Raw genomic sequence first — 23234 nt, 5'->3', positions numbered from 1 at the left:
ATGTAAAAGGAACGTGAAGTTAAGCTTGGTGACACAGCAGTAAAGGAAAAGGTTTGGAGTGAAGATGATTGCTTGGAATGACAGTTTATAAATGGGAAATAGGATATGCTGACTGTCACTAACACAGAGAAATCTCAACATGCACCACATTTGTCGGGTGAATTAAAACGTTGCCTTAAATTTAAACTAGACAAAAGTTGAAAGAAATACATTTCTGTCTCTTATTTCCAGTAATGATAAGATAGCTCAGCTAAAAACATTCTTCCATGACTAGCTCTGGTCCCTCCCAGAAGTTGTAGGCGAAGTGTTCAGTGTGTAAGTGCATTTATCAGGGAGGAGGGACTCTTGGAGGAAATTCGTAGTGTCTCTGCCTGGTTTCTATATGAAACTACAGTGGAAGTGCTACGAGGCACAGTTGCTGATTCCCCAACAACCACAGCTTCTAAGCTGTGCCTGTAGTCTTCATGCCTATCACCAATGCTCACCTCTTCATCTCATCAGGACAGTCAGCCAGGCTTAACTGAGGAAAAAAAGAATTTCAGAAATGTTTAGGTCTTTGCTATATCACTGTTTGGTGCCCAGAGCACAGAGCAAAACTCCAGGTCCCGAGACATCTGAGAATGTGAACGATCAGCCCTGTCTTATCAGAACTGCAGGCAGGGTGACAACCCTGTGAGCCTCTGGCTCTCTCCAAACTAGTGAGGACCTGATGCATCAGTCAGCTCTGCTGATTCTGCAGTTGCTCTTTGCACGGGCTTCAGGTGAAATGCCAGCAGAAACTTAGAAAGAGATGAATCCGGAGTTCAGGTGGTAGTCCCCCCTCCGGGACTACCCATCTTGGGGTCTTTAGGAGTTACGAAGTGTTTTATTCTCTTACCTGGATAGGCTAAAAGAGAACCCCTTACCGTTTCCTGGGAACTCAGAAGATCCTATTTTCTTTTTACCGGCATGTATTTCTTTTGGTAGCATAAAGAGAGGGTTGAGGTGCTTTTCTACTCTTTGAAAGCTACATAAAGAGAATTAAATGAATGGCATTGTGTTTATTTGTCAGCCGTGGTCAGCTGACATGTAAGTTTCTCTGAACACGTAGGGCAGTGATTACTCTCAAAGCAGCAGTAATTGCTGTTCTGTTTTCTTGCTTCCTTACTTATTCCTTCAGTCAGTATTAGAGCAGGTTTGTTTGTATTTCTGTGCATAAAACAGAACCCTTGATCATGCGGTGTTCTTTGTTTTTAATATTTATTTATTTTTATAGAGAAGGGAGGGGAAAGAGAAAGAGTGGGACAGAAACATCAGTGTGTGGTTGCCTCTCATGTGTTCCCTACTGGGGACCTGGCCTGCAACCCATGCATGTGCCCTGACTGGGAATTGAACTGGTGATCCTTTGGTTCACAGGCCCGTGCTCAATCCAGTGAGATACAGCAGTCAGGGCCACGCAGTGTTCTTGAGGCTCAGTGTTTCTCAGCTCCGTTCTTACTCCTTCCTCTCTATTGCCCAGAGTTATTTGATGGAGACAGCCCTGACAAAGCGGGCTCTAGGCTTTATGGTGCTATTTGGGGTTTTTATTTTATTCATGTGAGGAGGGTAGTAGAATTAAAAAATTTAGGGCTCCTACAGTAGCCCAAAGATGTTGTGGAGTGGAGGCGCTTCAGAATCACTGGTTAAAAATTGGAACTCATTAATATCCAAGTTTTAGATTTCCTCTTGTACGGCTCCTCTGTCATCGCAAATGGCAGCAGCACCTCAGGTTAGAGCCATTTGTGAATTTCATGAACTAATATTATAATGTAAAAGTAGGAAATAATATTTAAAGAGATAGACATTGGGTACAGTTCTTGCAAATTTTTATTTGTTATTTTTCATAGCTCATTAGCCTAACCCTGTTTTTTCCTCAGGCCTGAGGAATACTTACTCACCTCCAACCTTTAAAAATTTGTTGGGGCTTATCTACACTTAACACAACTTTGGAGCTTCAGAGAAGCAACATCTAATTGACATGCTAGATACTATCATTTACTCCAGTTACAAAGACGCCCAGCCATTCAGTTGAACTCCCCATACTTCCTTGACTTAACAACCAACTTCCCCACTTGGCGCAACTTCCTGGATTTGTAGAGCTGAAGTATTGTTCCTTTCCATCATAATGAGGGGTCTCAAATGAAGCACCTGAAGTAACCTACTAAAGGGTAGTGTCTTCCTTCTCTTCAGGTTCTACCTTTATCATCTGTGTAGCGGAGCTGCAAGGGAGGACAGCCACGGCTTGGTGTTTATCATTTTGCAGTCAAAAGGAAAGTCGCCTTGTGCCTGGCCTCTTCTCTTAACCATCATTGTTCTTTTAAACTAGAGCTTCCTCCACAGGTTAATACACATTTTGCCTTCTTTTTAGATTTTCTAAAGAACTTATTTGTATAAATTTACTTTGAAGATAGTTTGTAAAGAGTCAAAAAGTTTATTCCCTGCCCTGCCTCTTACCCGCTCAGAGTTCTACTCTCCAGAGATAACCATTCCCCCTGCCCACCCCTTTTTAGTGTTTTTTTCTAGTAATTACCTCCTCATTTATAAAGAACATGCTTATGCAGATGTCTTGGACGTTAGTTATTTTCTGTACGTTGGGTGAGGATTTAGCACATGTGCACACACATGCACACTCATACCTGCATACCCCACCTACACCCCTTCTCCTCTTGCCTTTCTCCACCACAGTCTTGGCTACTTCACTGGGCAGCACTCGCTGACCATATTGGGTGTTATTCACTGCTGGGCCCAGTTCGATCTTTTTTCTTATATATTTGCTTAGTTTTCTATGTAATTATTGCTAATTTTTTTCAGATGATCCAACAGCTTTATCATTTCCCCCCTACCTTTGTTCTCTTTAACCAGACTTCAGCCTTGAACACGTATCTTGATCTTTTTATCCTTGAGTGTTTATACCTTTTTTACTCTTCTGTCATCACTTGAGTGGGCTTTCAGGAGGAAGGGGTACAAATGTTTGTGGTCATTCTGCCATGTTTGAGTGCAGATTCTTTTTATATTGTCACCTCTAAAAGAGGCTGTTCTATTTTATTTTATTTTTTTAATTTTTATTTTTTAAAGATTTTATTTATTTATCTTTAGAGAGGAAGGGAAGGAGAGAAGGAGGGAAATATCAATGTATGGTTGCCTCTCCTGAGTCCCCTGCTGGGAACTGGCCTGCAACCCAGGCATGTGCCCTGACTGGGAATCGAACCGCGATTGTGTGGTTCGCAGGTCCGCGCTCAATCCACTGAGCTACACCAGCCAGGGCCGAGGCTGTTCTATTTTAAAAGACCATGCTTCTTATTACAGATTTTTAAAAAAGGATTTATTTATTCACTTTTTTAGAGAGAGGGGAAGAGAGAAAGAGAGGGAGAGAAACATCAATGTGTGAGAGAAACATGGTTGCCTTTCACACATGCCCCCTACTGGGGACCACCCTGACTGGAAATCGAACCAGTGACCTTTTGGTTCACACGCTGGCGCTCAATCCACTGAATCACACCAGCCAGGGCAGGTTTTAAAATACTTACATTACTTATATTTGATAGGCAAATACCTGGTTCAAAATTCACACATGGTACAGAAAGATACTGAGTAAAAAGTATTTTCTCTCATATCTATCCCATGAACTCCTCATTTTCTACCCCCACTGAAACAACCAATATCATTAGTTTGTTGTGTGTACCTTCAGAACTATTTTATTAGTGTATTTTCTATATATACACAAATTGTTGAATTCTCTGCACATCATTTTATACCTTGCTTTTCACTTAACTTAAAATCTTAGAATTTGTTTCATATCAGTTCTTAAAAAGCTTATTTATTTTTTATGGATGCATTGTATTCTGTTGTGTCAGTGACCACAACTTAATCAATCCCTTATTAGTGAACATTTATTATCAGTCTTTCCAAAGATTTTATTTTATTTTATTTTCCAAAGATTTTATACATAGGTAATTTTCTATTTATGATACAGTATTTATTAGGATAAGTTCCTAGAGTTGAATTTCTGCCTTACCATAGAATTTAGATGTTTAAACATTATTCTTACAAATGCAAGACAGACTCTTTGAAATGTGAAATGTTTGATTTGTTTTCCCATTCAAATAACAAATCATTGTCTCCCTCTTCCCACTCACCCTGCAGGGGCAACCAAAACAGATTTAAACATTAAAAAGAAGCTGATGCTTCACTCTTGGCAGTAGGTCTCCCTTTACATTCAAGATGTACAATATTTTCTCCCTTTTCCTTCTATTCTAAAAACCTAAAAGGGTAGATACAAAATATTTTCTCATAGTTTTTTATAACAACTTTTGAGATATACTTGAAACATCATACGATTCACCCACTTAAAGTATACAATGCAGTGGGTTTTAGTAAATACAAATATAGAATGTGTAACCATTGCCACAGCCAATTTTGGAAAGTTTTTATCATTCCAGAAAGAAACTCCATACCCACTAGCAATCACTCCTATTTCCTACTGACTTCCACAGCCTGAGTCTACTTTCTGTTCATAAATTTGCCTATTTTGGATATTTCATCTAAATAGAGTCACATGGTATTTGCAGTTTTGCATTTCTTACAGTTTTTCAGCAGAAATACCTGGGAGGTTCAAGTAGGCTGTTTTCCTGGTTGAAGGGGAGGTAGGTGGTTATCTGCCTAGGGGAACGAGGCAGATTAGTCTTGAAATGGGGGTGGCTTGGTAGGCTTAGGGACAGAGCCAGTCAGCAAAGACCTTTGGAGCCCAGCTGTCTTCTCTACAGTGTAAAAGCACCATGAAGGCGACACTATGCTTGCACTCACTTTGCGGCCGAAGGTCCGCAAAGTCACAGAGCAGCATGCTGAGGGACCATCTTGAAGTCAAAACCACTTTGAGCAGAATATGTTTCTGGCTTTATTATGAAAGTCATTGGGAGAAAAAAAGTAATTTTACAAAGTCGATTGTCTCTGTTTTGTTGTATAAAGTACTTTTAATAATATTTTTGAAGGTGATTTGCCCATGTCCTATGCTTTCCCCCCAAATGCAGGTCAGAATGCTTTCACAAACTCTTGCTGGTTTGTTTGTTTCAGCATTACTACTGTGTATCTTCTCTGTTACCACATCGTGAAATGCGCAGTCATTTTCTTGGGATCAGGGGGGAGTGGCTATCTCTATCAGACAATCATTTGCTTCTTGTTGCCCAAGAGATTGATGTGTCGTGTTTCCTTGAAGCCTGTGCTGATCCAGAAATTACCTCATTTTCCAATTACAAAGGAGTTATCTGGTGTGAGAGGCCAAGGTTCATGCGAAGGTTATGGCCATGTTTCCTCAGTTGTCACAATTCAGAAAGCTTTTCAAATAGGAAACAGAAACAGCCACACAACATCTCATCCCTGTACATCGTTATACGGCCATAACCGCCATATATGATTCTCCTCGCTGCCCTTGTCCTCTGTGGATTTCAAAACTCACAGGTGGCAGCCGTGTCCTGGAAGATAACACTCCAACAGTCAGAGGGCCGTTTGGCAGCAGCCTGTGGAGCAGCAGCAGGAAGATAAACAAACAGTTGCTAATGGGACTGTGGGAAGCAAGGAAACTCTACTTTGCTATTGGCAACGTCTTAATGCAAGATTGGGAGAATTTAAAGCTCCCTAGTGGAATTAAAAGTTTGGCATTATAGGAAAAGTAAAAATAAAAAATCTGAATTGAAAAAATATGTATCTGAAGACGGCTGTGTTTGAAAATAACCGAACTGGCAGACACATAAAGGGTATTTATTGGCTTGTAGATCCAGAGAGTCTAACTGGCCGGACCCAGGGTCTCACAGCGTGCCGTCAGGTCTCAGCTCTTCTCCCTTCCTCTCTCGGCTTCCCCTCCTCTGTGTAGGCACCATTTGGGGTGGGCTTCCTCCATGCAGTGGCCACTGGCAGCTTGAGGTTAATCACTTTCAAAAGTGAGGAGAACTCATCTTTCCCATTAGTTCCCATGGCGGCTTCAGGATTGAATGGCATTGCCTGTTCCTGAACCGGTCATTGTGGTGGAGATGGGAGGCAACGTCCTGCCTGGCCAGCATGGAATATGAGTTTGCACATGGGGGAAAGTAGTACATTAGCTCCACTCCAAGCACAAAGGCTGAAGGCAGAGGAGGAGGGATACCTACCAAAGGGACACCTGGTGCCACTACTGGGAGAGAAAAGATGCTGTGTGCCACCAAAAGTGCCCGATACAGGGTGGAAGTCAGGAGCTCATTTTGAAGCATGTAGAAGCAGATATAGAAGAATAATATGCTCATACTGTTCTCTGCCAAAAATTAATGAGAGAAAATAGGCAATAGGCAGAGGGATTTTAATAATAGATGTGCTTTAGAAAAGCTAGATATAGATCAAAGTTTTATAAAGCCAATCCCATTTTTCCACTGACTTCCATTATAAAGTCACAACCTTTTATTCCCCAAAAGGAAGCAGATTTATCAGGTTTTTTAGCTGGGAACTTCTAATGGAAAAGTAGTTATGATAGCAACAGCTCTGTAATTTGCATGAGGCCTTGTAACAGATCAGTATCCAACGTCTACCAGAATGGCAGTTACCCGGCACCATTCATTTTTCCTTTGGGGCCCTTTCAGAACTCGGAAGCTGTTTCCTTTCTCTCCTTTAGTAAACAAGACATTTATCCTTTTCTTAAGCCACAGACCTTTTTCCTGTGCTAGGATGTTTCTAATTCCACCTTGGACCTCCAAGAAGCTGTCCATTGTTTTACATAATAGAGCTAACTACAAATGCAGGGTCACATTTGCCATCAGGGAAGTTATCTGATTCAGGTTCTGTCACAGCCTGAAACTCCCTTAAGAGCAGAGCTTCTGTTTGTATAAAGTTGGAGGCTACATAAAGAGAGCTGTGACTTAGGACCACCTGCAGAGACTTCCCAGGCTTTTCCTGAAGCAATGAAAAGGTAGGGGTGTGGAGAGCAGGAAGGAGGATGGGCAGACAAGCACAGCCCTCAGCAAGTGCTCCGCCTTTTGTATGTGTAATTTGTAAGAGTAGGGAATCACAACCTGTAACACAGAAAATTGTATGTAGATTTTGCCTGCAAGATTGTCAAGTTTAAACAGGAGGATGCTTAACTCAGGTAAAAAAAATAATTACAGATTTCTCAAACATTTATATTACTCATTCCCCATCTTCTCTTTAATTCCTGAAACTTATATCAAGACTGTATCTTGGAACTCTTTTGTTCACTCATTCACTTAGTAGTTACTGAGCACCTACTGTGTGCTGGTACTCTTCTAGGCATGGAAGCTGTAGCAGGGAATAAAGCAAAATCCCTCAGTTTGTAGAGTTCACATACTAAGGAGGGGAGCAGTTGATAAATAAGCAAATATATAATGTGTCAGGTGATACTAAGTGCTGAGAAGAAAAATGAAGCAGGGTGAATGGGACAGAGAGTGGTAAGAGAAGGAGGCTGCCATTTTATATAAGACAAATGTGGTATTTGAAGAGAGACATGATGGGGTTTGGAGAGCAAGCAGTGAGCTCCCTGGACAAGGAGTAGCCTGGGCAGAGGGGGAAGCAAGGCGGTCAGTCTGCTCTAAGAACTGCGAGGAGGCCAGAGTTGGTGGGCGACGGGGAGCAGGGGAGAGTGTGGTGAAAGATGAGGGCAGAGAGAAAGCAAAGGCAGGTGGGGAATGGATGCAGCTCATATTCAGGGCAGAAGGGAAACCACTGAAGGATTTGGACAGAAAAATGATGGAGCCTGATTTATGTTTTCAGTCTGTGGGATGATGCCCAACCAACTGAACCATGCCAGCCAGGGTGATTTATGTTTTAACCAGTAAGTTCCAGCTGCAATTAGGGAATAGAGTAGAAGCAGAGAGACCAATTAGGAGATCACTGAAAAAAAACCAGACCAGAGGTGATGAACCATCATTTGAGATGGAGGTGGTGAGAAGCGTTCTCATCTTGGAGGTATTTTGAAATTTGTATTTCCTTTGTTTGCTTTTTATTTTCTTTTTTTTCCTCACTATTCTTAAGAGGTGTATAACTTTGCCCACCTACCCAACCCCAGTGATGGAATTGTATTTATATGCTTTGAGACCAGGGGCTTTATTTCTGGTCCTGTTTTAGGTCATTCTCTCCTCCCTCCACCCCTCTAAAGTTTGCTTGCTGTGGAGCTGGGCACAGATAATGGTAACACTGTTGCCAATGACACATTTGGGAGGTGCTGGCATGATGGACGAAGGGATCAGCAAGCCCTAGGAAGGGGGACTCACAAGGGATCTTCCCTATTTCTGATCGGGGGACTCAGCCATAAGCCTCTACCCACTGCTGATCATGCCCAGATGCTCTGAAGAGATTTCCTTGTGGAAATTGCTCTTATTGCCTACAGTTTTACAGAGAGAACTCATACTGAAATGGAGACCTGCAATGGAGACAGGAATCACTGCTGTGCCTCTGGCTGATGTGTTAGCAGGGACGGTAGGAGACACAGATCCCTAAAGCCTCAGAATCAAGATTTGTAGGAGGCATCTAGTCTGGTTGTCTGCTGCTGTTGGGTGAATCCCTACCATGGTTGTAATCATCTAGCCTCTGCTTCAAGAGTCTGTAATTCATAGATCATAGGATGTCAATGCTAGAAGTGACCTTGGAGATCACAGAGGCCTGGGACTAGAAGAATCAGGGGTTTGGACTCCCAGACCCAGGTTCTTTCCGCTCACTATGCTGTCACTTCAGACAAAGGGCAGCCCTTGCTGAGAATAACAGAGGTGGGTTTAAATGTCTCTGAGGTCATCGCACCACAGGCTGTCTGGGTTTATTTACCTTTCAGTCCTAAACAGTAATGACTTCTCTTCTTATTTTCAACCCAGGGGTTGCCCTGCTCACAGATGCGTACCCTGAGAAAATCTTGCTTGGCCTGTTGGCTCAGTATGACGGCAGTAAGGACAAGCACACTCCGGAGACCAGAATGAAAGTCGGGGAAGTCCTGATGCGGATCGTCAGGGCGTTAGGTGAGTTTCTTGTTCCATCCACCTGAAACAGGGTGGTGGAGCAGCATGGCTTTGGAAGCAAAGCCTCTACACCCGGAGGCTTGGTGTGCTGCCATGGGGAGGGCAGAGGTGCTCTTAAACATTCGCAATGCGCAAGGCGGCTCCCTACAGCAAAGAGTGATCTGGCCCCAAATGTCAATCGGCCCCTCTGGGAAGCTCCTGTTCTAGAGCTCAGGGGGCCATTCCGTTCCTGCTGTAACTCAGATGTGTTAGTAAATCCAGGAATGCCGCCTACAGTTGTCCAGGTTGTTCACTGCTGTAAAAACTCCAAGAGGCATCACTGTACGAACGGCATGCCTGGAGTTGTACAGTGCTCAACCACTTACACCGTAGACTGCCATTTCACTGGCCAGAGTTCGAAAAGTTACTCGTTCCTTTCTATAATAGATGTACAGCTGCTTTTGCACGTGGAAGCTTCTGCATGTGGCTAACAGGATCTGTTTTATACCAATCTCATGAGCATAATTTTTTAGTGGGTAGTCGTTTCTGATTTCTGCTAAATATGGGGGTATGCCCTCCCATATTAGAGCCCGTGGCCACCCTTGAAGTGACTCTGTGTGCCCGCTGCCCTTTTTTGGGCCTTCCTTTTACGTTTACTGTACCACAATATAAGCTAAAGTATATTTTAAATTATCCCTTACAATTAGGGAATATTTTATATCCTTTTTGCTAATATTTCTTTCTCATTCTAAGGAAAAAGAGAGAAAAAGAAATGAAATTGCTTTTTTAATTTGTATGTGGCTATCGTTTGAATCCTGAACTTGGGCCAGAAATCCTTGATGGAAAAAACACTTTCCACCTCTGCCCATTGTACTACCCAAACATTCTCTGAATTCTGATTCAATTTCCTGCTTTTGTCAAGTTTCAGATCATATAAATTCCTGGGTAATTTGGTAGTTCTTCCCTAATGCTCAAAGTTTTTAAAATCTTGAATATATTTTTTCTTTTTAAATCTTGGGGGGTGGTCACATCAATGTAATTCAGTTCAAAAACATTTCCTAAATAGTTACTGTATGTGCCGGGGAAATAGGAACCCAAGAAAAGCCACAGTCTCTTCCTGCGGGGACATTGCAGTGTAGTAGGAGAAGTCACACTCAAGTCATCTCAGAAGGTGACAGGCCTGTGGAGGGTATTGTGGGAAAGCAGAGAAAATGGTCTTGTCTGTCCTTTTTCTTCTCAAGACCCTATAGTTGAATGTGGCAGTGTGTTACGGGGCTACATCAGTCCCTCATCACTATCACAGCACAGCCAGGCTGTTTCTGAAAAATAGCTTTTGTATGATAGTTTTCAGAGATTCTCATCTCACACATAGCCCTAATTAAGGTGAAAAGGAGATTGCACATGTGAATAATTGGACACCAGTACTGGAGTTGGGCATTCGTAGACATCACCGTCAATAAACAACAGTCAGGGATTAGAGTTCATATATATATATATTTTTTAATTGTTACCTGAAGATATGTTTATTGATTTTAGAGAGAGAGGAAGGTGAGGGAGAAAGAGAGAGAGAGAGAAATATCGTTGTGAGAGAGAAATATCGATCAGTTACCTCCTGTGCGTGCCCTGACCAGGGGTCAAACCCACTCACTACCTTTTGGTTCACAGGACGATGCTCCAACCAGCTGAGCCACCCAGCCAGAGCAGAGTTCACATATTTTAAAAGGAGAATTTTTCAGCAAAATTCAGAGGATCAAATGAAGTGCTTCTTGCCAAGTCTGCCTAGGTTAGCATTGGAATAGTTTAATTCAACAAATGTTTGTACTAATATAAGTTGGAAATACTGATGTGGTCAGAATTGAAGGTTGAAGGCTGAATAACTATTTCTTTCTCTTCTTTTTTTTCCTTCCTCCTATCAGTTTTTCTTTTGGAGACGTAAGTTTAAAATCTGTTTATAGACCTTGCTTGTCCTAATTGTATCAGTAGTACATGGTAATTTTGGACAATTTGGAAAATATTATAAAGTAAAACAGGAATTACATAGTCTTACCATTCAGAAGTAACCACTCTTTGTTTATAATTTGATATTTTCCTCTAGTTTTCTTTTTCCTGAGAATTATAATTATACTGTATATATACTGCATTTTTCATTTAACAATATTTACAAGCACTTTTCCACATCATTAAACATTCCTTGAAAAATAGGATTTATTGGTTTAATTTGAATTTATTATCATAATATTTAATTATCTTCTAGAAAGCTATTATTATTTAATTAGGTTGTTTCCAGTTACTTTCTCTTTTTTTAAAAAATATATATATATTTTTTAAATATATTTTATTGATTATACCATTACAGTTGTTCTATTCCCCCCCTTCATTCCCCTCCACCCGCACACTCCCTCCCCCAACATTCTCCCCCGCCTTAGTCTATAACCACGTGTCTCAAGTTCTTTAGATTCTATATTTCCCCCACTATTCTTGCCCTCCCCCCATCCATATTCTGCCTACCATCTATGCTATTTTCTGTGCCTTCTCCCCCCTTCTCCCCCTCCCATCCCCCTGTTTCTAACCCTCCATGTGTTCTTCATTTCTATGGTTCCACTCCTGATCTAGCTGTCCTCTTGGTTTGCTTTTGTTTTAGGTGTGGTTGTTAATAACTGTGAGTTTGCTGTCCTTTCACTGTTCATATTTTTCATCATCTCTTTCTTATATAAGTCCCTTTAGCATTTCATATAATAAGGGCTTGGTGATGATGAACTCCTTGAACTTGACCTTATCTGAGAAGCACTTTATCTGTCCTTCCATTCTAAATGAAAGTTTTGCTGGATAAAGCAATCTTGGCTGTAGGTCTTTGGATTTCATGACTTGGAATACTTCTTTCCAGCCCCTTCTTGCCTGTAAGGTCTCTTTTGAGAAATCCGCTGACAGTCTGATGGGTACTCCTTTGTAGGTGACTGTCCCCTTATCCCTTGCTGCTTCTAGGATTCTCTCCTTCATTTTGGTCTTGGCTAATGTAATTATGATGTGCCTTGGTGTGTTCCTTCTTGGGTCCAACTTCTTTGGCACTCTCTGAGCTTCCTGGATTTCCTGGAAGTCTATTTCCTTTGCCAGACTGGGGAAGTTCTCCTTTATTATTTGTTCAAATAAGTTTTCCACTCGTGGCTGTTTCTTTCCCCCTTCTGGTACCCCTATAATCCGGATGTTGGAACGTTTAAAGATGTCCTGGAGGTTCCTAAGCCTCTCCTCATTTTTTTGAATTCTCATTTCTTCATTCCTTTCTGGTTGGATGTTTCGTTCTTCCTTCTGGTCCATTCCATTGATTTGAGTCCCCGTTTCCTTTCCATCGCTATTGGTTTTCTGGACATCTCCCTTCATTTCAATTAGTTCAGCCTTCATATGTTCCTCTAATTTGTGACTAAAATCACCAGTTCTGTGAACATCCTGATCACTAGTGTTTTGAACTGTGCATCTGATAGGTTGGCTATCTCTTGGTCAGTTAGAAGTATTGGCTCTGGGGCTTTGAGTTGTTCTTCTTGAGCCATAATGTTTTGGTCTGTTAGCACCTGTTATATATGAGGGGCGGAGCCTTAGGTGTTCAACAGGGTGGGACAACCCCTTGGCTAGGTTGCAATGCTGCATGTGGGGGTGGGGTCAGAGAGGAAAAAAATGGGGCTTTGCTCCGCTCCACTCTCTCTCAGATTTCTGTCCCCTCTGTGGCTTCCCACAAGTAAATTGGGCCCCTCTGGTGCTGGTTCCCAGGTGTGTGGGCCCACGTACTCTCCAGGACCCTGTGAGTCTCTCCAATGAACTCTCTGTGGGCCTGGGAGCCTCTCCCAGCCCCTTGACCCAGAGAAAGTCTTCCCAGATGGTACTTTCAGGCTCTAATTCTTGTCGCTGGGGCCCTAGCCTGAGCCGTTTGTCTCTCTGTTCACTCCTTTGCTTGGTTTATCTGCACTCGAATGTGTGACTGTGGTCAGCCAGCTTCCCTGTGCTCTCACTGGGTTTACCTGTCGCCACCCCATGCCTGGGATCCGCAGACTGCCTCCGCCTCTGCTCCGGGGTCCATGGGACCAAATGGGTCTTTCCAGCCCAATCCCACTCCACCACTGACTCCGCCCCTCTTACCAGTCTGGCTGAGTGGTTTGTTGTTGTCGGACTTCTGTACAGTTCAATTTTCATTGATTTGGCTGCGTTTTTGTTTCTAAAACTTAGCTGTTTTTAAATTTAGTTGTGGGAGGGGGCACTGTGTTTCCACCTATGCCTCCATCTTGGCCAGAATTCCTTGGTAATAGTTTTTTTTTTTTTTTAAGATTTTATTTATTTATTTATTTTTAGAGGGGAAGGAGAGAGGGAGAGAAACATCAATGTATGGTTGCCTTTTTGTGCATCCCCTGCTGGTAGTTAGCCTGCAAGGAACCGGTTTGCAACCCAGGCATGTGCCCTGACTGGGAATTGAACCGTCCTTGGTAATAGTTTTGTATTATTCTTTTATACCTTTCCCTGTACTCATATGGATATATGCAAAAATATATGAGCTTCTTGGATGGGTTTTTTCTCCTCTTTTACAAAAGCAGAATGTTTTTATAAATTAAGTTTCTATTTATTTACTTTTAGAGAGAGGAAGGGAGGGAGAAAGAGGGAGAGAACCATCAGTGTGTGAAAGATACATCAATTGGTTGCCTCTTACACACCCCCAACTGGGGACCCGGCTGTCAACTCAGGCATGTGTCCTGACCAGGAATGAACCTGCAACCTTTCAGTTCACAGGCCAGTGCTCAATCCTCTGAGCCACACCAATCAGGGCTAAAAACCAAAAAACCCAGAATCTTAATATACTTTTACTATTGCTCCTACTACTATTACATACTGTTATATGCTTTCTTTGAAATTACCTTTACCAGGGTAAAAATCTGCATTAAATAAATTGCTCTCATTTTAAGTCTACGTTTCAGTGAGATTTGATATAAATCCATGTAACCATCACTACAATAAAAATATAGAACAATTTCATCACCTCCAGAAGTTCCTTTGGGCCCAGACGACCTCCCATTCACATCCTACCCCAGGCAACCACTGATACGCTTTCTGTGACTGTAGATCGGATTCGTCTTTTCTAGTGTTTTATGTGCATGGGATCATTCAGTGTACATGTACTCTCTGCGTTTGACTTCTTTTGCTCAGCATAATGTTCCTGAGATTCATCCATGTCATTGAGTGTATTAGCTTTTCACTACTTTTTATTGCTTAGTGGTATTATTTTATATGAATATACCGCAGTTTTTTCATACATTTGCCAGTTGATGAATACTCAGGTTGTTTCCAGTTTTGAGCTGTTCATGTGAATATAGCTGCTATGAACATTCCGATACACCGTAACGTCTCTGTGCCGTGGTTTCTGCATCTGTAAAATGATCTTAATAATAGTTCCTACTTTATAGAGCTCTTGTGAAGCTTACAGGAGTTATTAAATGTAAAGTGCCAGGTTTACAACAAGCAGGTATGTAATAATAATATTACTTTTTATTACCTCAAGCTCTAGGTAGTAACTGTAGTCACCGAAGCCTCAGGTCAGTAGGGATACTAGTCAGTGAAGGGTAGAATTTCAACTACCTCTGGAAAATAGGAACTTAATCCAAACCAGGCCTCTTGCTTATGTCCAGGGACTAGATTTGTACTATCCCTCATACACAAGAATGAAAACTAGAGTTACCACCGGGAACAAGCTTCTGTCTTGGAAGATAGATAAAGACACACCCCCCACCAGCCGCTGCTCACTGGTGACTAGGACTAATTTCTAGTGATTTCCCAAGGTTGAGAGCCCCTGAAGTAAAACTATTTCTAAATTGGGTCACCTGCAAAATTGGTTTCTTTTTTCTACTGAATTGCTCCCATCTTCATGTAAACATTACTTAATATGTATTTTTTAACAAATAAATAAAACATCTCTCTTATCCCCATTTCTCTGCTCTTTGCTTATATAGCCAAATATAGCCCCTATTTCTTTGGTTTCCTCCAGAGTAAAACTCTTTGAAAAAGTTGTCTGGACTTGTGGGCTGTACTCCCTTCTCATTTTCTTCCTGTGTCACCCCAATGGGACTTTCATTCCTAACATTCCCTTATCAGCCAAAATATTGAAAAAGCCAGTGATCAACCCTTTGTCCTCATATTACCTAACCCCCCAGTAGCGTTGGACCTTTGACCACTGCCTCCATTTGAAACACCTTCCTCTCCAGGTCTCCCTGGCTGTGGACTTGCCTGATTGATTCTCTTCTTTCCTCATGGCTGTTCTTCTTCGGTCCTTTTTGCTGCTCCTCCTGCACTGCCAGACCTCCAAAGATGGGAGTCTGCTGAGGCTCCGGCCTGGGTCCTCTTCTCTTTTCCACACACACAGTGCTGCTCATGCCTTGGTCCGTCATGCCTTGGTTTACCGGTTGTGTTAACATATTTTGCAAAGAACCAGCCTTTAGTTTAATTAATTGTCTTTTGGTTTTCTCTTTCATTGATTTTTCCCTCCTATATTTAATATTGTTTTCTATATTATTTGTTACTGTGAAACAAATTACCTAAAAACTCACCAGATTAAAACAACAGGCATTGACCTCACAGTTTCTGTAAGCCAGGGGTCCGCCTGGCTTAACTGGGTGCCTCTCCCCTGAGGCCTCTCAGAAGGCTTCAGTCAAGGCGTTGCTGGCCCGTGGTCGCATCTGAAGAATCAGCTGAATACAGAGCCATGTCAGGCTCACTCACATAGCTAGCAAGACTCAGTGGTTTGTGGGCTGTCGGATGTAAGGCCTCAGCACTTTGCTGATTGTTGACCAGCAGCCTCTTTCAGTTCTCAGCCACTTGGGCCTCTCCATGGGCACAACGTGGCCCCTGGGTGGAAACTTGGTTCTTCTGTAACCTGATCTCGGAATTGACAACCACTTTTGTCCTCTTCTCTTTGTTACAAGTTACTGGATTCAGTCCCAATTCAGGAGGAGGGAATTACACAGGCATGGATACCAGGAGATGGGGGTCATAGGGTACCATTTTAGAGGCTCCCTGCAACACCTTCTTTCTGATAACTTTGGGTTTAATTTGCTTACTTTTCTAGTTGCTTAAGGTGGAAGCTTAGTTCACTGATTTTGGACCTTTCTTCTTTTCTAAAGTAAACATTAAAACCTAAATGAATCCATGAGAACTATTTTAGCTGTATTCCCCAACTTTTGATGTATTTTCATTTTCATTCATCTCAAAATGTTTTCTAATCTTGCTTTCTACCAGGGATTACTTAGAAATGTGGTGTTGTTTAAATTTCAAATATTTGTAGATTTTCCAGGTAACTTTCCATGACTGCTTTCTAATTTCTTTGTGCTCAGAGAACATAACGTATATTATTTCAGTCATTTTAAATGTACTGATACTTATTTTATGGCCCAGGATACAGTCTCTCTCGATGAATGTTCATGTGCACGTGGAGGTGTGGCCTGTAAACGTCAGTCAGTTCAACTTGGTCCGAGTGTCTCGAGCATCTGTTCCCGTGTGCATGCACAGTCAGAGTGTTTGTCTGCTTGGTGAATTGACCCTTTGTATGCTTGTTTTTTATTCCTTTTTCCAAAGTCTAGTTTTTGCGATGTTAATATAGCCATGCCACTTTCCTAAAGTTCGTGTTTTCGTGGTATATCTGTTTCTATTTATCTCTTCATGTGTTAATATTTTTGTATCTGAAGTGGATTTTTGTAGACATTATATTGTTCTTGCATTTTTAAAATCCAGTCTGTCCTAAGTGCACTTTCTGCCTTTTAACCCTAGTCTTTTAAATAGTTTAGATTGTCTACATTTAATGTAATTTTAATATGGTTGAGTTTAAATCTACCATCTTGCTATTTGTCTTATCTGTTCTTTGTTCCCTTTTCCTTCTGTCTTTTGTATTGATCAAGTATATTTTTTTATTTCTAATCTCCGTTCTTGGCTTATAAACTATACCACTTCATTTAATTTCCTAGTCTTCATCCTAGGACTTCAGTTATCTGTATGTAGGTTAGAATTTTTCTTATTGTCCTCAAGCTCTGTTCTTTTTTTTTCTTTTTTCAATCTTTTTGTCTCTCTTCTTCAGATTGAACAGTTTTGGTTGCTCTGTCTTCAGGTTCATGGGCTCTTTTCTCTCTCATCTTCAATTCTGCTATTTGGCTCATCCAGTGAAATTTTTATCTTACATATTGTATTTTTCATTTCTAGAATTTCAAATTTGATTATTTTTCCCATTTGGTTCTTTTTACATTTGCTGCTTCTTTGTTTAGATTTCCTAGTTTTTTATTCTTTAAAAGTATATTTTCATTATGCCATGTGATTTCCTTGTATTTGGAATCTAAACAATAAAATACATGAACAAATCAACTAGAAACAGACTTGTGATACAGAGAACAGACTGATGATTGCCAGAGGAGAGGGGACTCTGGGCTGAGTGGAAAAGGTAAAGGGATTAAGAGTAACTAATTGGCAGTTACAAAATAGTCATGGGGATGTAAAGTAAAGCATAGGGAATATAGTCAATAATATTGTAATAACTATTTGTGGTGCCAGGTGGGTACTTGAAATATCAGGGGAAACACTTTGTAAAGTATATGATTGTCTAACTGTTATGCTGTACACCTGAAACTAATACAAAATTATGTTAAGTGTAAACTATAATTGAAAAAAGCATATTTTCCTTTACCTCATTGAACATATTTATAATAGCTGCCTTAAAATCCGTGTCTAATAATTAAAATGTCTTTGTCCTTTCGGCCTTGGTCTCTGTTGATTATCTTTCTCCTTGAGGATGGTCTTTTTTTTTTTTTAAGTGATTTTGGATTATGTCCTGGGCATCGTGAATATCGTGTTGGAGGACTGTGGATTCTATTACAGTTCTCCAAACTCTGGAATTTTTATCTATGAGGGGTTTTCTGTTTGATTTTGGGGTTGGTTTGTTTTGGTAGTCCCTTCACCATTTTTACCCAGCTGTTGAATTTTCATTTTACCAGGCAATTAGCTGCAGCCTCTGTCTTGCCTGCAGTGGGCGGAGCTTAGACCTCAGGTCAGTTCTTCTTGCCCTAGCTGCTAGCCACATGCTGAATTTCAGAACATTTCCATGGGGTCCAGGAGAGGCAGTGGGAGACTACCCTCACCCACCTGAGTCCTTAGCTTCTTCATAGCTTTTGTCCCGCTTGTTTGCTGCTTTGACAGTAAATAAAATTAAAAGAAAATAAATTATGTTTCTCATCCATCTTCAAACTCAGTCTGGGTTCTGTGGCCTGACATAGCTCAAGAAACCAAGATCATAAAGAGACACATGTGCTATGTTAAGGGATTTGGCTTTATGTTGACTTTACATGGAGCCATTGAAGGATTTTAAGGAGGGAAGAATTAATCATGATTACCTTTTAGCAAGATGACTTTGTTTGCTTTGTGAAGAAGGATGAGAGTGGGACAAGACTAGGCACAGGAAGTTGGGATGTTGCTGAGGCATTCTGGACCTAGACAGGAGGTGATGGTGGACATTGGATGAGGGTTTACATGTGAGAATGAAGAGAAAAGATGTCTCCAGATAGGAAAGGAAGCATAAGAACAGAACAAAAGTGGGCCGCTTGTGGCACAAGTGGAGAATTGAGACTTGACCTGTCTCCCTGGACCAAGTGTTGGGTGCCTTGGGGAAGTAAGGCTAGATAGAGAGGGCAGGGCATGGCACAGAGAGCCTTAAAGGCTGGGCAGAGGAGTTTGGACTGGTGTGATGGGCACTTGTGAATCTGTAGATTCTTAAGAGTGGAAGCAGTGTGGTGAGAGGTGTGTAGGAGTGATTGGCAGGGGCGTGAAAGATGGATGAAGAAGGAGAGCCTGGAGCCTGAGAGATGGCGAGGAGGCTGTGGTTGTAGCACCAAGAAGGGAGGGCTTTGATTGGAGGGATGTTTGTGAGAATGTTGAGAAGAAAAGTAGATATTACAGACAATTCAGAGGAAAAAAGGAGAGGCTGTCATCCTGTCACCTTTTTTTTTTTTTTACATTTAGAAATGGAGATAGAGTTATAATCCACCCAGGAACTGTTATTTTCATAGAATTGTGGAGAGGCTGAAATGAAATAATATATATTAAATTACAAATATTTGAGTGTCATCATAGATATATACCATTATATTAACTCTTGTAGTAGGGTTGCCAGATACCAAAGTAGAGGGTTGGGATTATCTAGTGTGGCAGCCATTGGGCAGGTAAATAAGAATTTGACATACAGCTTTAATCTCGTAATACATTTTACCTTTCTCTATCAGAGAGAGGTATGTACTGCAAAACCCTAAGTTTGAGCTTGACTCACATTTAATAGCTATAGACAAATCACATAATCTCTCTGTTCTTTATCTGTAAAATGGGGATCCTTATAATGACTACACCTGATTGGGTTGTTATGAAATTTAAAACACAATGTATGTGAAGTGTTCATAACCAGCAGCTCTCATGATAAGGGGTAAGTATTGGTTGCTATTATTTTCCTTTTGTTATTTTTGAGTGAGTGCACCATATTCCTGTATTGTCCCAAGGCAGAAGACAGCCCAAAGCAGCCCTTCAGATGAGTGCAGTGTACGGTCACCTGTTTGACTCCAGGATACAGATCACAGTTGGTCACTCTCTGTTGGTCACTTTATATGCGGGTCCACATGATCCTTGAAATGGCCCTGCAAGCTGATTCCTTCTGTTATTACCACGATTTCATAGGAAAGGTGTCCGGTTCAGAGAAATGAGTGAGTCCCCAGGGTTGCTCTACTGGTCTGTGCCGGATCAGGGACTGAGAGCCAGATCTCTTTTCCTCTTTTTTATTTTTTATTGAATTTATTAGGGTGACATTGATTAATGAAATTATACAGGTTTCAGGTGTACAATTCTATAATACATCATCTGTATATTGTATTGTGTGTTCACCACCTCACGTCAAGTCTCCTCCCATCACCATTTATCCCTCCCACCTCCGTCCACCTCCCCCCACCCTTAAGCCAGATCTTTCTGATTGCAAAGTCATGCCTTTAGTCACAACTGTAATAAATAAATGGTTTGCTTTAACCAAACTTATCCTTTAGTTGATTGGTGATGCAAAAACCGATTATAGAACTCTTAGTGGCAGAATGTACATTAGTGACCACAGTAGCAGCGGGAAATTTCTGTAACAAAAAAATCATGGAGCTTTTATGTTGGGAAGCAGCAGGGGGTTGACAAATATGATCCAGACTGCTTCCTGTTCTTGGACAGTCTGTGAGCAAAAAAATGACTTTCATTTTTGTTTTTGTTGTTTTTTTAATATAGCTTATTGATTATGCCATTACAGTTGTCCCATTTCCCCCCTTCACTCCCCTCTACCTAGCATACCCTTTACCACCTTTCTCCCCTTTAGTTTATGTCCATATGTCATACTTATAAGTTCTTTAGCTTCTACATTTCCCATACTATTCTTACCCTCCCCCATCTATTTTCTACCTATCATCTATGCTACTTATTCTCTGTATCTTTTCCCTCTCCTTCTTCCACTCCCCTGTTGATAACCCTCCATTTCTGTGGTTATGTTGCTGTTCTAGTTGTTTGCTTAGTCTGTTTTTAGGTGTGGTCATTAATACCTGTGAGTTTGCTGTCCTTTCACTGTTCCTATTTTTTATCTTCTTTTTCTTAGATAAGTCCCTTTAACATTTCATATAATAAGGGCTTGGTGATGATGAACTCCTTGAACTTGACCTTACCTGAGAAGCACTTTATCTGCCCTTCCATTCTAAATGAAAGTTTTGCTGGATAGAGCAATCTTGGATGTAGGTCCTTGGATTTCCTGACTTGGAATACTTCTTTCCAGCCCCTTCTTGCCTGTAAGGTCTCTTGAGAAATCCTCTGACAGTCTGATGGGCACTCCTTTGTAGGTGACTGTCCCCTTATCCCTTGCTGCTTCTAGGATTCTCTCCTTCATTTTAATCTTGGCTAATGTAATGATGATGTGCCTTGGTGTGTTCCTTCTTGGGTCCAACTTCTTTGGAACTCTCTGAGTTTCCTGGATTTCCTGGAAGTCTATTTCCTTTGCCAGATTGGGGAAGTTCCTCTTTATTATTTGTTCAAGTAAGTTTTCTAGTTGTTGTTCTTCCTCTTCCCCTATAATCGGGATGTTGGAACATTTAAAGATGCCCTGGAGACTCCTAAGCCTCTTCTCATTTTTTTAAATTCTTGTATCTTCCTTTTCTGTTTGGTTGTTTCTTTCTTCCTTCTGGTCCACTCCCTTGATTTGAGTCCCAGTTTCATTCCCATCACTGTTGGTTCCCTGTATATTTTCCTTTATTTCACTTAGCATAGCCTTCATTTTTTCATCTAATTTGCGACCAAATTCAACTAGTTCTGTGAGCATCCTGATCACCAATGTTTTGAACTGTGCATCTGATAAGCTGGCTATCTCTTCGTCACTTAGTTGTATTTTTTCTGAAGCTTTGATCTGTTCTTTCATTTGAGCCATTTTTTGGCCTTGTCTGCCTGTTTTGTATGAGGGGCAGAGCCTTAGGTGTTCACCAGGGCGGGGCAACCTGATCGCTGGGTTGTGATGCTGTATGTGGGGCAGGGGCCCGAGAGGGAACAATGGCGCTTGCTCTGCTCTCTGCCGGATATCAGTCCCTTCTTCCGCTTCCCCCAAGCAAACTGGGCCCTTCTGGTGCTGATTCCTGGGTGGGTGGGCTTGTGTACATTCTAGGACCCTGTGGGTCTCTCCAACGAACTTTCCTGTGAGGCTGGGAGTCTCCCCCTGAGCCTCAACTCCCACAGGTATTTTCAATCGGAGTTTTGAGGCTTTATTTCCCCATGCTGGAACCCTGGGTTTCTCAGTCTGTCCCACTCCCCAGTTTCCCTTGGTTTATCTGCGTGCAAATGTGGGACCCCCTAGTCTGCCGGCTGCCTTTTGTGCTACACCCCTCCAAAATCTTGCTGGGTCCACCCGTGCCCTTGCTGGGTCCACCCGTGCCCTTGGTCCGCCAGCCGCTGCTTTGCCGCGAGTCCTCTCTGCCTCGGCTGCCCGACTCTTCCCCTCCTACTGGTCTGCATGAATGTGTCTACTTTAACTCCTTGGTTGTTGGACTTCCATACAGTTCAATTTTCGGTCAGTACTGGTTGTTTTTTGTTTCTACATTTTTGTTTTTATTTTGGTTGTGTGAGGAGGTACAGTGTGTCTGCCTATGCCTCCATCTTGGCCATAAGTCTGTTTTTGTTGTTTTCACATTTTTAAGTAATTGGTGTCAGTGAAGAAGAAAGATCTTTTGTGATGCGTGAAAATTATATGAAATGCACATTTCAGAATCTATAAATAAAGTTTTATTGAAACATTCACACTTATTTGTTAACATTGCCTGTGATGACTTTTGTACTACAACAGCAAAGTTGATTAGTTACAATAGAAATTGTATGGCCCTCAAAGCCAAAAGGCTTTACTGTTTGGTTCTTTTCAGAAAAAGTCTGCTGACACCTATTCTAAGGTAGCCATGATTCAAATATTTATTTATGTTTTGTTATCAGCACTTCAGTGCTTACTTTTTAACTTCTTTGGAAGTTACTCATCTTCCTAAATCATCCTTAAGTCCTCTTTCCCCCAAATCAAGCATTGTATCCTCCTTTAAATAGCAGAAAGTTTACCTTTTATAAATATTAGATCTTTTTGAGTAGTTGCAGTACATATTGCTTTTCTTTTCTGAAAACCACCAGCTGCAGGAATCATTCACTTAGGAGATACAGGATGACATTGGCAAAGGGTCCTTTCCTTAGAGATAACAACGTAATTATACTTGCATGTGTTGGCGTTTTATTTTGCTGTTATTTTTATTTTCACACTTTTGTTTTCATACTTTTGTCTTCTCATTTCACTCCCCTGTTCCAGTTTAGAGTAAATGGAAGCATTAGTGTGGGTTCTTCAGTGTGTGTGAAAAGACACAGGACTGTGAAACATCTGATTTTATTTTCTTTTTCAAGTTTTGAAATAGAACTTGCATGTATTTTTACTTATGGACTTGAAAAAGAGTAAACCAACAACTTAACTGAAATATAATTTCTTAGAAAGAAATTGTAACTTAATTTGCCTTTTGCTTGACCTGGTGTACAATAGTAGAGATTGATTTCATAGCAGTTGAGGGATATTGTGTCAGTGGTTTAAACATGAAATTATATTCTTAGGCCACAAGCCTCTTGATTTGTTTTTCAATATTATAAGACCAATTAATTCTTGAGCATGCTTTAACGAGTTTG

The 23234-nt window shown here is 41.2% G+C and overlaps 1 protein-coding gene across 1 annotated transcript in view; it reads left to right on the top strand.

Annotated features, from left to right (window-relative positions):
• TANGO6 (transport and golgi organization 6 homolog) overlaps positions 1 to 23234 on the top strand; it is a 142575-nt gene that overhangs the window by 71743 nt on the left and 47598 nt on the right. Inside the window, exon 15 of the mRNA XM_037041409.1 lies at positions 8859 to 8999. Within this exon, the coding sequence (XP_036897304.1) occupies positions 8859 to 8999 (141 nt within the window). The remainder of the gene's footprint in view (positions 1 to 8858; positions 9000 to 23234) is intronic.

This window comes from Sturnira hondurensis, unplaced genomic scaffold (genome assembly GCF_014824575.4).
Source record: "Sturnira hondurensis isolate 20B ecotype Veracruz unplaced genomic scaffold, ASM1482457v3 Scaffold0003090, whole genome shotgun sequence".
Taxonomy (NCBI): Eukaryota; Metazoa; Chordata; class Mammalia; order Chiroptera; family Phyllostomidae; genus Sturnira; species Sturnira hondurensis.
Note: the sequence above shows the minus strand (reverse complement) of the source record. Positions and strands in the feature narration are given on the sequence as shown.